Source organism: Rhagoletis pomonella, unplaced genomic scaffold (assembly GCF_013731165.1).
Source record: "Rhagoletis pomonella isolate Grant_MI unplaced genomic scaffold, Rhpom_1.0 Rhpom_scaffold_00007, whole genome shotgun sequence".
Taxonomy (NCBI): domain Eukaryota; kingdom Metazoa; phylum Arthropoda; class Insecta; order Diptera; family Tephritidae; genus Rhagoletis; species Rhagoletis pomonella.
In genome coordinates this window covers 34,822,296-34,836,942 of record NW_023458561.1, presented here as the reverse complement: position 1 = coordinate 34,836,942, position 14,647 = coordinate 34,822,296, and the positions used below count along the sequence as shown (strand labels likewise).

Here is a 14,647-nt window from a genome sequence, read left to right as displayed (position 1 = left end):
GTGTTTATAAATTTTTAAATTTAACGAACTAATTTATTCAAATTATTGTAGACAAAAATGCAACCATGCGCCACAACCACATGTTTTTCGTGTTTGCAAATTCTTGCTGGCAAAATTTTTTCCAGCAAGAATTTGCAACTTCTCTCCAAGAGAACTGTCACTTTGCTCTCACAATTTTTGATTGTTGGATAATTTTTTGGTCTGCACGAACGCGATTTGGGCAAAAATCGTGATAATTCGTACAAATTCGTACAAATTTTTTCCTCGACGAACAAACCTCATATGTAGATGTGTACTTACATGCTCCAACAGAACGTAAAGTGGACTTTGCCAAAATGCATCACTTTGTCTCTCAATTTCCCATAAAAAGGCTGTGGTTATAAAATAACTTTTAAGGCGATCCAATTCATAAGCATTACGTAGCGATTTTAACAATCGGAATACGACCTTCAAATTTTGCCTGTCCAGCAAAAGTTTTCTTTCAACTCTAGGGTTGGCAATCATAAAAGACAAACACCGGGAACGCCGCCTATCACTCGGAGGCTTTGGAACGGCGTACCATTGGTAGCTGTTGTCCCAAAATTTAAATTTAGGATAAGGGACTATTTTCATCCAGTCCTCTGATCCAAAGCAAATACCAGGAATGAAATCTATCGACAGTGAACGCATAGAGCACTTCGCAAATATAGTATGTGCTAATCCGCGCTTCGAGTATGTAAGGGTGTATAAATCACCCATGCAGCCACGAACCTGATTCCCGCGTTCATCTAAACAATCTTCAACAACTTCTTCGAGCCAAGTTTGCAACTTAGAACGTCGTAAGTAATAATAGTTATCGACCAGTTCATAAAAATGATCGTAAACGTCGGAATAGCCGTCATTTTCGGACATTTCATCCAGTGTGTTTCTTAAGTCCAATGTTACGTATCCGGGGCGACTAACATCCCTAGTAACAGTAATGTGCGAGGAGTACGGGATACTCAATATGAAAATTACATCGAATTCACCTGGATATTTTATGCGCACGTTGTTGGCATAACTTCCTGCGAGAGAAGAGAATTTACAGATATTAGCGTGGGTCAAATATTACTTTTCGATACTAAAAATCATTCAAAAAATCTATTTCAGTGTTCCCTAATCGAAGATCCCAAAAAACCAAACTGATTATACGAGGAGCCAACATCGGACTACTACATATATGTACATACATACATATGTGTACATTTTGGGTGGACTGAAAATACCAACTTTAAACTTTAAATGACCCAGTGATAAAAAAAGTTGCCTAAGGAGAAGTGAAATTGAGGGAATTTTTGAAATCGTTAATATCATCTACCCCGTCAACATTCACAGTTCTCATATACTGCTAAGCTTGTGTATCCGTTACGACAAATACAAAAATTAGGTAATTTATGCAGCTGCTAAAAACTGGTACTCAATATTAAAACTGAAATCTTACCGAATAGGCTAGTGCCTTTATAAAGCTTGTTGAAGACGTTATCCACGAAGCACATGCCATTCAATACATGGTCCCGTATTCGATCGTAGTCCTTTGTGCATATAGGCCTATCCTCGTCTCTTATTGTTATGAGATTGGCAATTTCCTGTAGATAGGATTCGTAAGGATATGAAGGCATGGTATCGTTGCAAATGTTTTACTGAAACTAAAGAAATAAAAATAAAAGTAGAAATTTTAAACAAGTAAATTAAAAAAAAAAAAAATAAATAAGTGCGCCTGGGCCACACTGTAGAAGTGATATCTAAGTTGTGTCATAATCAACATATCGAGGGCTTATATTCAATACAATCTATCTGCAATTTTCAGAATAACTAATTTCCGATGTTGAACCCATGTGGTGCTTAGCTGTCATCACTAATGTTAATTTGAACTATACAATTCAATAACAAATTTTTCTAACAAACGATATACATGGTCAGCATTAATATCATCGATGGCAGTTGAATCTTAGGTGAATTTCAATAATAAATATCAATAGCAACACCGATAAATATCAATAGCAATATCGATAAATATCGACAAGAAAATCGATAAAAATGTCGATAACAAAATCGATAAAAATCGAAAAATATCGATGACAAAATCGATAAATATCGGTAGCAAAATCGATAAATATCGATAACAAAATCGATAATAACATCGATACAAAAACCTATACATATAGATAACAAAATCGATAAATACCGATAAAAAATCGAAAAATATCGATAACAAATTCGATAAATATCGATAGCACAATCGATAAATATCGTTAAAAAAAATCAGTAAATATCGATAACAAAATCGATAAATATCGACAACAAAATCGATTAAAAAAATGTCGCTAACGAAATAGTTAAAATATCGATTACAAAAACGATACAAATCGAAAAATATCGATTATTATATCGATAAGTTCGGAAAATATCGACAGCAAAATTTATAATATCGATAAAAATTTCGATAACAAAACCGATAAAAATATCGATTATTTTATCGATAAGCTTCGAGAATATCGAAAATCCCAAAATAGTTCCCAGATTGAGTCTCTGTATCTTTGTTTTTTCTTTTATGTTTATCATTTTCTTCATTTACATATTCCCCTTCACCTTTGCCCTTATATATACAAGTAAAGTGTTTAAATTTACCTTGGTCTTCATTTTTACTTTTATCTTTACGCATCTTTGTTTTTGTTTTTATTTTTACCTTTGCCTTTATCCTTTTCTTTGTCTATGTACGTAGTCGCATTTACTTTCATTCTTGTATTGGTCTTTTTCCAAGTGTTATTCTTTGACCTTTTATTGGTAAATTTTTGTTAAATTAATACCATATGCATACACACAAGAAGCACTAGTTTCAGCTCCAACCATTTCCTTTGCACCACTTCCGTTGTATCATTTCCGTTGCATCATTTCCGTTGCACCATTTCCGTGTACAATTTCCGTTGAATTTGCCAATTTACTCCCAACCAACCAACCGCCGCTAAAGAAGTTTCACTTCAAAACATAGCCGAATGACCGTATCTAAAACAAATTAGTATGCGACCACCATTGAGGTACCACCTTTCGGTTAACGTGGTTCAAAGTTATGCGCAACGTACATAAAGAAATATTCTGATGAACTGATAACCTCCTCTTTTTTTAAATCGGTTAAAAATATATTGAAGAAAAGTGCAATGAAGATCACTTATGCAATCTGCAATACGCGACTGCTGAATGGAAGATCGCCCTATCTCGGCAGCCAGTTCGAAGACGCCCTATCTCAAAAAACTTTTCAATAACGCCCTATTTCAGAATTTTATTGAAAAACACCCTATCTCAGAATTTGGTTGAAGAACGCCCTATCTCACTTCAAAATGTATTGAAAATGTGCTGATATAGAGCGCTTTTAATTGGCAGCCGAGATAGGGCATTTTTGAAACGAGTTCTGATATAAGGCGTTCTTAAAAAGGTTTTTGAGATAAGATCATTTTCCAGCTGGCTGCCGATATAGGTCGATCTTCCAATCGGCAGTCGACATGTATCTACATTAAAGTGGTCCAAAAATGTATGTAAAAAAAATAAGGTCGCATTTTTAATGCCGCCAGCCAATAGGATTGTTCTATACCAAAAAAAAAATAGACCCCTATTTTTTTATTTTGAAATAAAAAAAAAATTTAGGGAGTGCTCAAAGCGCTCAAAGTTTTCAATGTATTTTATATGGGGAAAAAACAACGTTTCGTAGAAATAGTATAGAGTTCTGGAAAATCAATATTCTTCGATGGGAAAACTTTGTTTATCTTCAGAAGATTCCCGGTAATAATACCCAATTGCTCCTTTAACATTTTTTTCATTGTAACTATATCTTATAGGTCCTAGAAAATGCAATGGGGGGACCAATAAAAAATCTTAAATCATAAAAAATGGTTAAATAAACAATTGGATATTAATATTTTAAGTCTCCTGAAGAGAACCACAGTTTTACGATTGAAAAATATTGATTTTCAAGAGTTTTATACCATTTTTACGTAAATTTGTTTTTTTCCCCATACAAAATACATGGAAAACTTTGAGCGCTGTGAGCGCTCCCTAAATATTTTTTGATTTCAAAATAAAAAAAATAGGGGTATATTTATTTTCGGTTCAGAACAATCCTAGGGGTGGCGGCATTAAATTCCGACTTTATTATTTTGGACCACTCTAATCTACATATGTAAACATATACTATTATGTAAAACTAGGAGATTACTCGATTTTGTTCGGGGTGTCCGTTAACTGAAATTTTGCTAACAAAAATTGTGTTTAACCCTCTTTCTGTCCCATGTCTAAACTTACGTCCAGTTAATTTTTATTGTGTGCTAAATACATAGTAGGTACATAAAAACGTATACTTATATCGGCATATACATGGGCGTAGCCAGGTAGGGGCAGGGGGGTGCTCGAGCCCCCCCCCCCTAACTTTCAAAATTTCCTTATATATATTTAAATAGTACCCTGAAATGCCAGCTTAATAGGGTCGAGCTCCCCCCCCCTAAATTTCATTCTGGCTACGCCGATGGGCATATATATGAGCAAATCCGAGAAATAGTCTACCAAAAATAACATTGTACATACATATGTACATACATACATACCTACATATTTGAAGACTTAGCTCAAGTCGACAAAGGCCATTTTACCTCTAAAACAATATTTTATGAGTTAACGATTAACTAGCCATAAGTGTCCCTCCAGTACTGTAGGAGGCAATCGCTACTTTTAAGCCGCTACTGCACCGACTCCTAGGTAAGTAGCTACTCTATTACCCCGTGGTAGTGCACATGGGTAGTGCAGAGTCGAACCAGTCGGAAGGCGAATAGCGAAAAACTACGACATAAATCACCCAAGTGACTACTTTAATAGCTCCCGGTAGTGCAGATAGAGCCGATGGTGACTACCGGCTAGGACATTATCCTAGTAAAAGTAATCGCTGAAATATACTGCAAGTAGTCGGTCGGTAATTGACGGAGTTTACCAGGTAGCTACCGATTCATCAGTCCTGTAGTCGCTCCCCCGTACTGCAGGGGTAGTTTAAGATGCCCTTTTTAGAAGCCCAATAAAAATATATAATCTTTTAGGGAAAATTGTTTTTATTTAAGGTTAAACTTTCTTTAGTCCCTTAAGCTACTTTAATTGACAGGAACAGATATATATTAAGATTAAGCATAATTACCAAAATTAATTAAGGCAATCCAACACCGTTCATTACTTCGAAATTGGTGAAAGTAGTGGTGATTATGTGAAATATATATTTTAATTATTACATTTCAATTCAATTCGGCGCACTGCGGTTGTACGTCTTCTTCTTATCTGGCCGCCTAAGCGATTTTTGTCGAGTCCAACAAAGTATGCCAGTCGATTCTATTTTGTGAAATCAAGTTGTTCTCCACCCGGTTTTACCAACTCGGGCGAGTTTCTCTTGTTCCTCTAGTTCGAGCATCGTGACCCGCATAGCATACTTTCATAACTGGAGCGTTTCCCGCGCGATTTATTGAATAAAACATGATAAATACATTTTTATTAATATACGTATATAGTTGTTTAACGCAAAATACATTCTGCTTTTAAAAATTGATTTAAGGACACTTGCTATCCAGCGGAATGTGGTTATATCAATTAGAGTTGGGACTTCGATGATCGATCACTAGGGTTGCCAGATTTTAATATATATATAAATAAAATATAATTCATAAAAAATAAGTTTTATTCATTTTAACATGACTATACACATCATTGTACACATAAGCCAATAAATTATTTTATATTTATGACATTTTTGAATAGCAATAATGAGATCATATCCATTTTCAGTGTTTAAATAGTCAAAGAATAGTCAAGAATACATTTCATTTTAGAATTAATTTTAATTTGAAGTTCACTTTCAAAAAATTTAACTAGAAGCCGGTTTCTCTCTTTGCAACAGGAACCAAACTTTATACTCAATCCTCCCAGTCGATTCGTTTGAGAGTGGTATTGAAAAAAGCAAAATTACATATTTGGGGAAAAGTACCACTATTTAAGAACTTCATCTATATTTACTTATGGCTTAAATTAATTTTTTCAACTACGCAAAATGTTTGAAAGACTAATAATTCGCTAAAAAGGGTATCTAACTCTATGTCTGTATGCAAAACTCTTTTGCAATGCCAGTAAATTGTGAAAAAAGAATTGTAAGTTATAGGCAAAGCCATTCGAATATTCAAATTTGTTGCTATTAAAAAGCAAGTTACTTTCGAGATAGCTAACAACACTCGCCAAAACAACGTCAGCCTTCTTTTTAAATAATTTAGCATATTGGTTTCTATGCAGAGTTTCCTGTAAGGAAACTATACCCTATGTGTCTGTTAACGATTCTCTCCTTTGTTTTTGTTGAAAGGACGTAAGACTTATGAGTCGGTATGGCTTTGGCTTGTCTGCTGGGGATGAAACGAACATTGACTGTATGCCCTTGTAGCGGAAGGTACCCCCACTCAAAGCATGCCCTAAAACGTGGTATTAAAAATGGCAGCAGATCAGCTGGGTAGATGCCATCTGCTCCAAGCGCGTTGAAGAGCGCTGAGGCAGATATAGCCCATCTTAAAGACGTTAATCATCGGCACAGGATCGTTTTATCCTAGTATGCATGTGATGGTTCGGATTGACATCAGTGGTAGGGAAAATGCAGCTAGCAAATTGATTCCTTCCAGCTTTTCGTAAAGGATCTTTCGGTTCTTTTCAGAAGCCTTAGTTGCGTGGTGTATTTTTTCAAGGACTCTGTGGATTCTTGCGCTTGTTTTTAGGCCCTTGATTGTGCAGAAGTGAGCCCCTAAGTTTATTTTTCTATGCCGAATATCTTTATTGTATTTTGTTAATAGTTATTCAGCCAAAGTCCATTAAGAGCTTAGTAATACCACTTGTCATCTTACTAGCAGCCTCCTGTTTGGCTTGTATAAGGGAGCAAAGCGAATGGATCTGGTGGTCAACGAGGACAAGACGAAGTATCTCATGCCATCAAGCAAACAGTCAACGCATTCGCATATTGTTACCCACGTCACTGTTGACAGTTATAATTTCGAAAAAGTGGAGAATTTCGATTGCTTGGGGACCAACATCGAAATTCAACGCAGAATCAAAGTGCTACTTTGGACTGAGTAGGCAATTAAGGAGTTAAGTCCTCTCTCGACGAACGAAAACCACATACCATGTTGGTATGTAGCGCAGAAGCATGGACAATGACAACATCCGATGAGGCGGCTCTTCGAATGTTCGAGAGAAAGAAGATTTACGGGCCTTTGCGCGTTGGCGACGGCGAGTACCGCAGATGATGGAATGATGAGCTGTATGAGCTTTACAACGGCATAGACATAGTGTAGCGAATTAAAATGCAGCGGCTCCGCTGGCTTGGCCATTTCGTTGGACTCGGAACCCGCTGGTGGTAGCAGAGAAATAGGGAGGCCCCCACTGCGATGGAAAGACCAAGTGGGGAAGGGATTGGCTTCACTTGGCATATCCAATTGGCGGCAGTTGGCACAGAAGGGAAACCACTGGCGCGCTTTGTTGAACTCGGCCAAAATCGCTTAGGCGGTTACAGTGCCAAATAAGAAGAATATCTCAAGGTAGGAGGCATCTTTCTTGTGGATTGGGCAGATGGCACTTAAATTTCAGTCGTCGAGCATGCGCTCATATTCTACACAAAAGTCGATGCCTGCACCTTATCAACTCCTCCCCGCCGTACTTTAAAATACAAGGCAGGCAGAGCGTCAGCTTCAGTAGCTTTATTGTTTTGTTGTTTTCAGCCGCGTATTTACTATTCGTAGCTCGTTATAGTCAGACACTGGGATATCGCCATCGCCTATGCGCTCACTAACACCTTCTCCACTACTTGCAGTCCTGTATTTTAGGCTCTTCGCATTTACGTATTTTATCCTCCCTTTGTACGAAAAATACGTGCTATATTGGCCCCACACGAGTAGTTAGCGTTGCGCCCAATCGCAGCGTGGCCCTGTAGGTGGCATCTTTTTCTCTGCAGCTTTGCGACATTCCTCATCGTACCAGTTGTTCCTTTGGACCCGGGGAAGCCAGACAACTTTTTTGGCATCGGTATGTAATGAGCGGGGGATGTGGTTCAACTGCCCCCACATACCGGTTTGCTGAAAAGTGTGCGTATCTTGGTTGTGGATGGTGGTCCGAGTCAATGTCTATCCTTCAATAAATTTCTCGTCCTTCTCTTCCGCCGGGGCGTGGGCGTAGATGAGTGGGATGTTCAAGCATATCCTTTTAATGTGGATTGTAACTAGACGCTCGTCCATCGGGGTGATCGACGAATCTGTGCACATTTACGTGGCAGTTATTGTAGACCACGCAAGGTAATCAACCAGCCAAGCAGGTACCTTCGCCATTAAGGCTCAGGATATTTCAGGTGCATGCCCTCAAATCAAATTAAGGGGATTTCATTCCATCATTAATTTTTCTGGTGGGGCAGAACCCATTGCTGGGGGGTTCCCCTTTCACATTAGCTCGCGTCTAAACGAGTGTTTCACTGCTACCCAGAGGATCGAGCGTGTCATCAAACATGTACAACAAGTAGCATCAGCTCAAAACAATTATGAATTACAATCAATGCACCCCACGTGGGTCACTTCGTACCCACCCGCGACGTCATGCTCACCCACTTTTCTACGCTTCTTACTTTCTTGCCATGATTCTTCTTATACCACCGTCTTAGCTGCTGGTGTACCTATCTCGGATATTGCGGCTCTTGCCACATCCCAAGCATGCTTCAGCTCGTAGCGTATAATCCAGTAAGTATTCAGCGTCTGATTTCATACTACATGAACGAATTCAACTTCTTGGCACTCTGGGTATAGCATAGAGTTATCTAAGCCGAAATAGTGTAAATAATTCTGGCAATATCCGTAGCCTGTGAGAAACCGCATCATATGAAATTTTACTTCTCCATGTGTACTATTAAGCCATTTATGTATCTTTGGGACTAGTGTTCACGTCCACCTTCTTTTAAGGGGTTTTCACAGCAATATTCCTTAACTATCTTCGCTGTGCTAGTGTCATTCAGACTGTTTCGTTGCTCAACTCTCATTCTTTCCTCCGCCAAGGGATCAATCGGCGTCATACCAGCGATAACCAGTGCTGCTTGGTTTGACGTGATTTTGTAAGCGCATACGACTCTCGGTGCACAGATCCTATGGGGCGCCTCCGAGAGATGCTGGTATGAATTAACTTAAATCGCTCTTGCCCAAACTGGGACCGCATAGAGAAGTACTGATGTAACTAAACGCTTTCTGCTTCGAGCGCCGTATAGACTTGACGTCTTTGCTTTGCAACAGGAATAAATACATGTGTATGTTTGTATGTAAGTGGCTTGAAGCCCTGCCGGACATGATAGTTTTGATTTTTTTTCTTTTTCTGTACTAAGAAAAGTTGGGCGAAAGCTAAGCCACATTAAAAAAAAAACTTTAGGTTAAGAGAGTGGTAGTCCTAGAGATCGCTGGAGAAGGATACTTTCATGTTATGTTACAAAAGAAATATATGTATGAATGTGATATGCCTGTGTATCTATCTACGTATGTGTGTCCTTATAACTGCGCATTTATTTTTCTACTGACAAGTCCTGAGGTCTACACATATGCATACATACATATGTACGTGCTATATATGTATTATATGTATGTACATATAGCTATACGATTTTGTATCTACACTATCGAGTTGTCCCTAAAAAATTAATGCATACATACATATGTACATACATGCATGCTTACACACTCTCATGTGTGTATTCACACCCACGCATACACTGATTCACCCGCATTCGTTCGTCCGCACTCTGACCGTCCACAGAAGAACTAACCGCCGCCCACAATCCATGCGAAAACGAAGGTATGTACATACAAACGCGTATACACATTTCGAAAGCATTGTTAGCGCTCAACGCTCAACGCCAACAACACCGACGACGATTAACGCCAGTTGCTATTTGCGCGCGCTCTTCGCTCTTTGCAGTTCACTGTCGTCATTGCCTTCATCAACGGCAGCGGCCAATGTGAGCGTCTACACCCAACACCCAACACCCAACGCCCAATATCACTATGCGCCGCCGCTGCCGTTGCCATTGCTATTGCTGTTGGTTTTGTCAGCGTCCCTTTGCCGACCCTCCATTTCTTCACAACGCCTCGCAGTACAGCGCAACACTCAAACGACGTTTCGCTTTTATCGATTGGTGGCAAAAACAAAACCAAACCAGAATGAAGAAGAAACACGCAGAAGCGCTGCAAGCGAACGAGCGCGTGCGAGCGGCCGTTTGCCGTTTCAGCACAAAAACAAAACACGAAAAAATAAACACAAGCAAGCGAAACAAAAGCGGTGACATGAGCTGCAGCAGCGTAGTTGCTGGTGTTGGCCGTGTTAGGGGCAAAGAGCTCCTAGTGTTTGTAGTTGAAGGCAGCGGTGGCGGCGGTAACGGTGACGCCGGTCGAACAGAGTACACTGCGCCGCGCTTGTTGGGGACCGCTTGGCATACAAGCATCAAAACCAGCCAGTACACAACAACAAAAGCAATTACAAGCAAACCAAACGACAAAACGACCGACCGACCGACCGGGTAACTGGTAGGCAGGCTAAAATCATCATTGCCGCGTCATGCCACCACACAGCTAACCATTTCAACGACGACGCGTCGGCGATGACGACGAGTACGGCGGCAAAACCAAAACATGTACAGCAACGAAAGCGCGAACGATGTTTTGTGACGACGGACGACTAGCAGCAACGTAGCAACGTCACAACGTCAGTTGATTCGGCATAACATGAAGACTCACGCTAGGTATACACATACATATTTATGTACATACGTACGTATTTGCACTCGCGTGTATGTACGACTATTCATCTGTATGTACATACGAAGGTGCGCGTTTTGTTGCTGCCTTTGCTATTGATGTTGTTTTTTTCCTATTGTTTTTGCGCGCTGCTTTGTTGGTATGTTCGTAAGTAGATTTTGTTTTTTTTTTGTTCGCTGCTCCCCTCGTTCGCTTAATGTAGTTGTTTTTGTGATACTCCTTGTTATTCTTGCTGTTGGGTTTTGAAGCAGTGCTGTGTTTCTCACACTTTTTTTTTCTTTTTACTTCTGTTATTTTCCAAGCGCTATTGACGCACGCCTCACCCGTTACCGCTTGGCTGGGTTTTTGTTCGCCCCGTAGCGCGATACGGCGACAGCAGTAGCACAACGAAGAGCAAAGAAGGGGGAAGGGTAATATGCGCAGCAACATCGAAAGCGGCAACGATGGCGGCGGCAGCGGTAGCAGTGTGAGGATGGCGACGCTACAGCCGCAGATTGACAGGCTACACCAAACGGTAATGGCGGACGGGGTCCAACACCAAATGTATACATACACGCGCTTGTGTAGGCGCAGTAGTGGGACGTGCGGTATTCGATGCACAAAACAGCAAAACAGTGAAAAGCAGCACAATCAGGCCACCGCGCACACACGCCGCTACACACAAGCATCACGATGGCATGGTTTGGCGACTGCTAAAAAGAGCTATCATCCAAGCAACGACACTATACAGAGTTCACCGTATGTGCATACATATGTATGTATATACATATGCACATTGGTATGGCGTAGTGGAGCCATTGACTGACTGACGACAGCAGCACAATACAGCAAAGTACAGGCACTGCCGGTTGTCAGCGTCACGCAGAGAGGTGAAGTGTGCGCACAAACGTGAACGCTGGCGTGCGCGCTACGTTGATGGTATGCCGTACTATGCTGCGCTGTGCCGTGTCGAGCCAATATGGGGACTGCGGTGAAGCGACTGCAAATCGGTCGGTCGTCGAGACGAAAGAAAGCGGTGTGTAAGGATTTTTCAGTGTATTTGTGGGCGCTTGTGTACAGCGAATATCATATGAGGCAACGGAGTTAAGAGATTGAAATACCTAAGAAGAGGCGGCTGCATGGATGGGGCAGAAGATTTGAAATCGTAGTACAGCAGCGGACAGCGACAAGAACTACGCTCAGATCGATGGATGGATGGATGGATGTATGGCCGTGGTGGTGATGGCAATGGCAATAAGCAGGCGACGAGCACTCTGAATGTCGTGTTGGCGTTGGCTGTAGCTACCAACGCAAGCAAATCCAAAAACAAAACGAACAGGCATACCTAAAAGAGGCGAATGAGTAGCGAACGGCAAGGCAACTAAATGAAATAGGGCACGGTCGGGCGGCGACGACAACGACGACGAGTTTTTGTGTTTAGAGCGCTCGCAATAATGCTGATAAGTGAGGACAGAAGGGTAGAAGGTAAGAGCGGCAACGAACGACATCGTTCAAGCTGGACAACAGCACATAAGGTAAGCGACGACATCCATGTTATGGAGGATAGTAGGCGAAAAGTGAAAAATAAATGAAATGAAAAGAAAAAAACAACCCAAAGTATGAACAAAAACAACAAAGCGAAAAACAGTAACTGGCGACTAAAAATAACACGCATATAACGCAGCTCAACGTAGAAGATAATCACAGTGGCACAGAACAGCAGCGGTGGCTTCAAGGCCCAACCACTCGATGATAAAAGTGCACATGGGCAGCGGTATTACCAAGGCAATGGCGGACTTGGCGTACACAACACGAGGATCTCTAACAAATTGACAAACAGGGAGCCGCCTGAGCGCCCAGTCCAAAAATTTAAGAATCATAATTGAGCTTTCATATAAATTCTGCAATCAGGAGTTAAAATTTGTGCGACTGCGCACTACCGCACTACAGCGCGAGCAAACGATCTGCAACTCAAAAATAAAGCATAGATCGAGATCAGATCGGTTGTCCGGACGGTCGGCCGGCTGTAGAAAGTGAAACGAAACGTGAAGCAAATGGAGGTCTTAAACAGATATTGACGGGCTACTGATCTTATTTAAATATAACATCCTCAATATATTCACAAAAGCGGTAGTAAGACAAACATTAACCTTTGTTAACAATTTCAAATTCATGGCGATTTGATTGTGGATCTATCAGTTAGCAGGCCGTGTTGCAGATAGCGTTCAATACTGGAATTTGCTGATGGGGACGATGGACTGCTGTTTGTTTGCACCGCAGCCAAGTGGAGACAATAACAAAGTAACAGCTAAGCCGACATAGTGGAAAACTCCAGTGCTTAGCTGTGTGCAGAAAATCAGCGCACTGCCCGACGTGCTTGACCAAACATACACACACACGCACATATGTGCATACGTACGAACGTACGTCGGTGGCAACAACAGCAGCAGTAGCAGCAGCCATCGTCATCGCCAATGTTACAAGCATTGCCTTCGCCGTGGCAGCATTAAAAGTTGCCTATCCTCCTTGCTCGCCTGCCTGCCTGCCTGCCTGCCTGCTGGCTGGCTGACTGTTTTCACGACGTGTAATGACGACGACGACGACGACGACGACGAATCTACAGTGAGTGTAATCAGCAGTCGTTTGGTCGGTCGATTGGAGGGTCGCTTGGTTGGCCGGATTGCTATGTGCTTGCTGGTCGGTCGGTCGGCCGGCAGTAGGAAGCGAAAGGCGCGCGCATACTGCTAAAGCAAAACTATATGCGCGTAAGTAAGTATATATGTATGTATATGTTTATGTGTACGCTCATATCCATGGTAAATGCATAAACGCGGCTCGGCAGCTAGTGCTACATGGAGGGATGCGATGTGCTGACTAACACAATGGAGTGAGGTGGTGGTGGGATGGTGTGGCGTGGCAAGACGTGACGTGATGCGACGAGGCGTGGAGTGGAGTGGTGTGGTGCGGTATGTGCCAAACACAAAGAGTAGAAAAGTGTAGCGCTGGCGTTGATACTAGGTGATGGGGGACGTTTGACGACGACGACGACAACAAAAGCAAGAACGACAACAATAACAATAAAAACGACAACAGCTACGAAGCGAAGTTTGCGCGAATCGACGGAACACAAGCGAACATACACACCAATTTACATCCACACTACATATACATATTCGTGTACACACATACATACACTGAAATGTAAGTACGTTGCACGACGTACACTTTATACAGCTACGCCAGCCAGCCTGCGGCCAACAGCGGGCGGCACGTGGGGAAACTGTACATGCTAGCTTGCTTGGCTGCCTGCCTGCTTTACTCCCCTTGCACTGCCCTGCCCTGTCTTGCCCGGCCATGATTGTGGCTGTGGCTGTGGCTGTGGCTGGGCTGCCTTTGGCTGGCGCACAACCAACAGCCACGCATTAAAGGGAGCACACGGTGGCGCGCAGGCAAGCGGCAGGGGCGGTATAGTGCGCGCTAGCAGCTTCGGTTGGGCGATTTGTTAGTTGAGTTTAGTGCTTGCTTTGCTGGGGTCGTCGTTTGCTTGGCGGTGGATCGAACAAATGGCAGTTGGCAGCGCGGCGCTCGCTTGCTTGCTGGCTTACTGCTGTGTCCGTTGTTGAATGTCGTTGATGAGCGAACAAACGAACGACTGCATGATGGTATGGTAGCGGCGGTTGGGTGTGCTGCTGATGGCGTTTTATGTTGAGTGTGTGTTTTTGTGGAGGCGGACGCATTGTGTAGCGCGCAAAGCAAAATGTAGGTAATTTAAAGGAACGCAGTAGAGTTTTAACGGTGTACGCGTAGTGCACCGTATA

At 41.9% G+C, this 14,647-nt stretch overlaps 2 protein-coding genes across 5 annotated transcripts in view; both read right to left on the bottom strand.

The window, feature by feature from the left end:
* Nucleotides 1-14,647, bottom strand: part of LOC118742685 (G protein alpha o subunit) — a gene marked incomplete in the record, with an annotated part of 381,368 nt that overhangs the window by 56,126 nt on the left and 310,595 nt on the right.
* Nucleotides 1-14,647, bottom strand: part of LOC118742684 — a 37,109-nt gene that overhangs the window by 6,981 nt on the left and 15,481 nt on the right. For all 4 annotated transcript variants that reach the window (XM_036474940.1, XM_036474939.1, XM_036474941.1 and 1 more), the window contains exons 2-3: nt 1,460-1,664; nt 301-1,043 (exon numbers count right to left, since the gene is read on the bottom strand). In XM_036474940.1, the coding sequence (XP_036330833.1) occupies nt 301-1,043; nt 1,460-1,637 (921 nt within the window). In that variant the 5' untranslated portion in view covers nt 1,638-1,664. The remainder of the gene's footprint in view (nt 1-300; nt 1,044-1,459; nt 1,665-14,647) is intronic.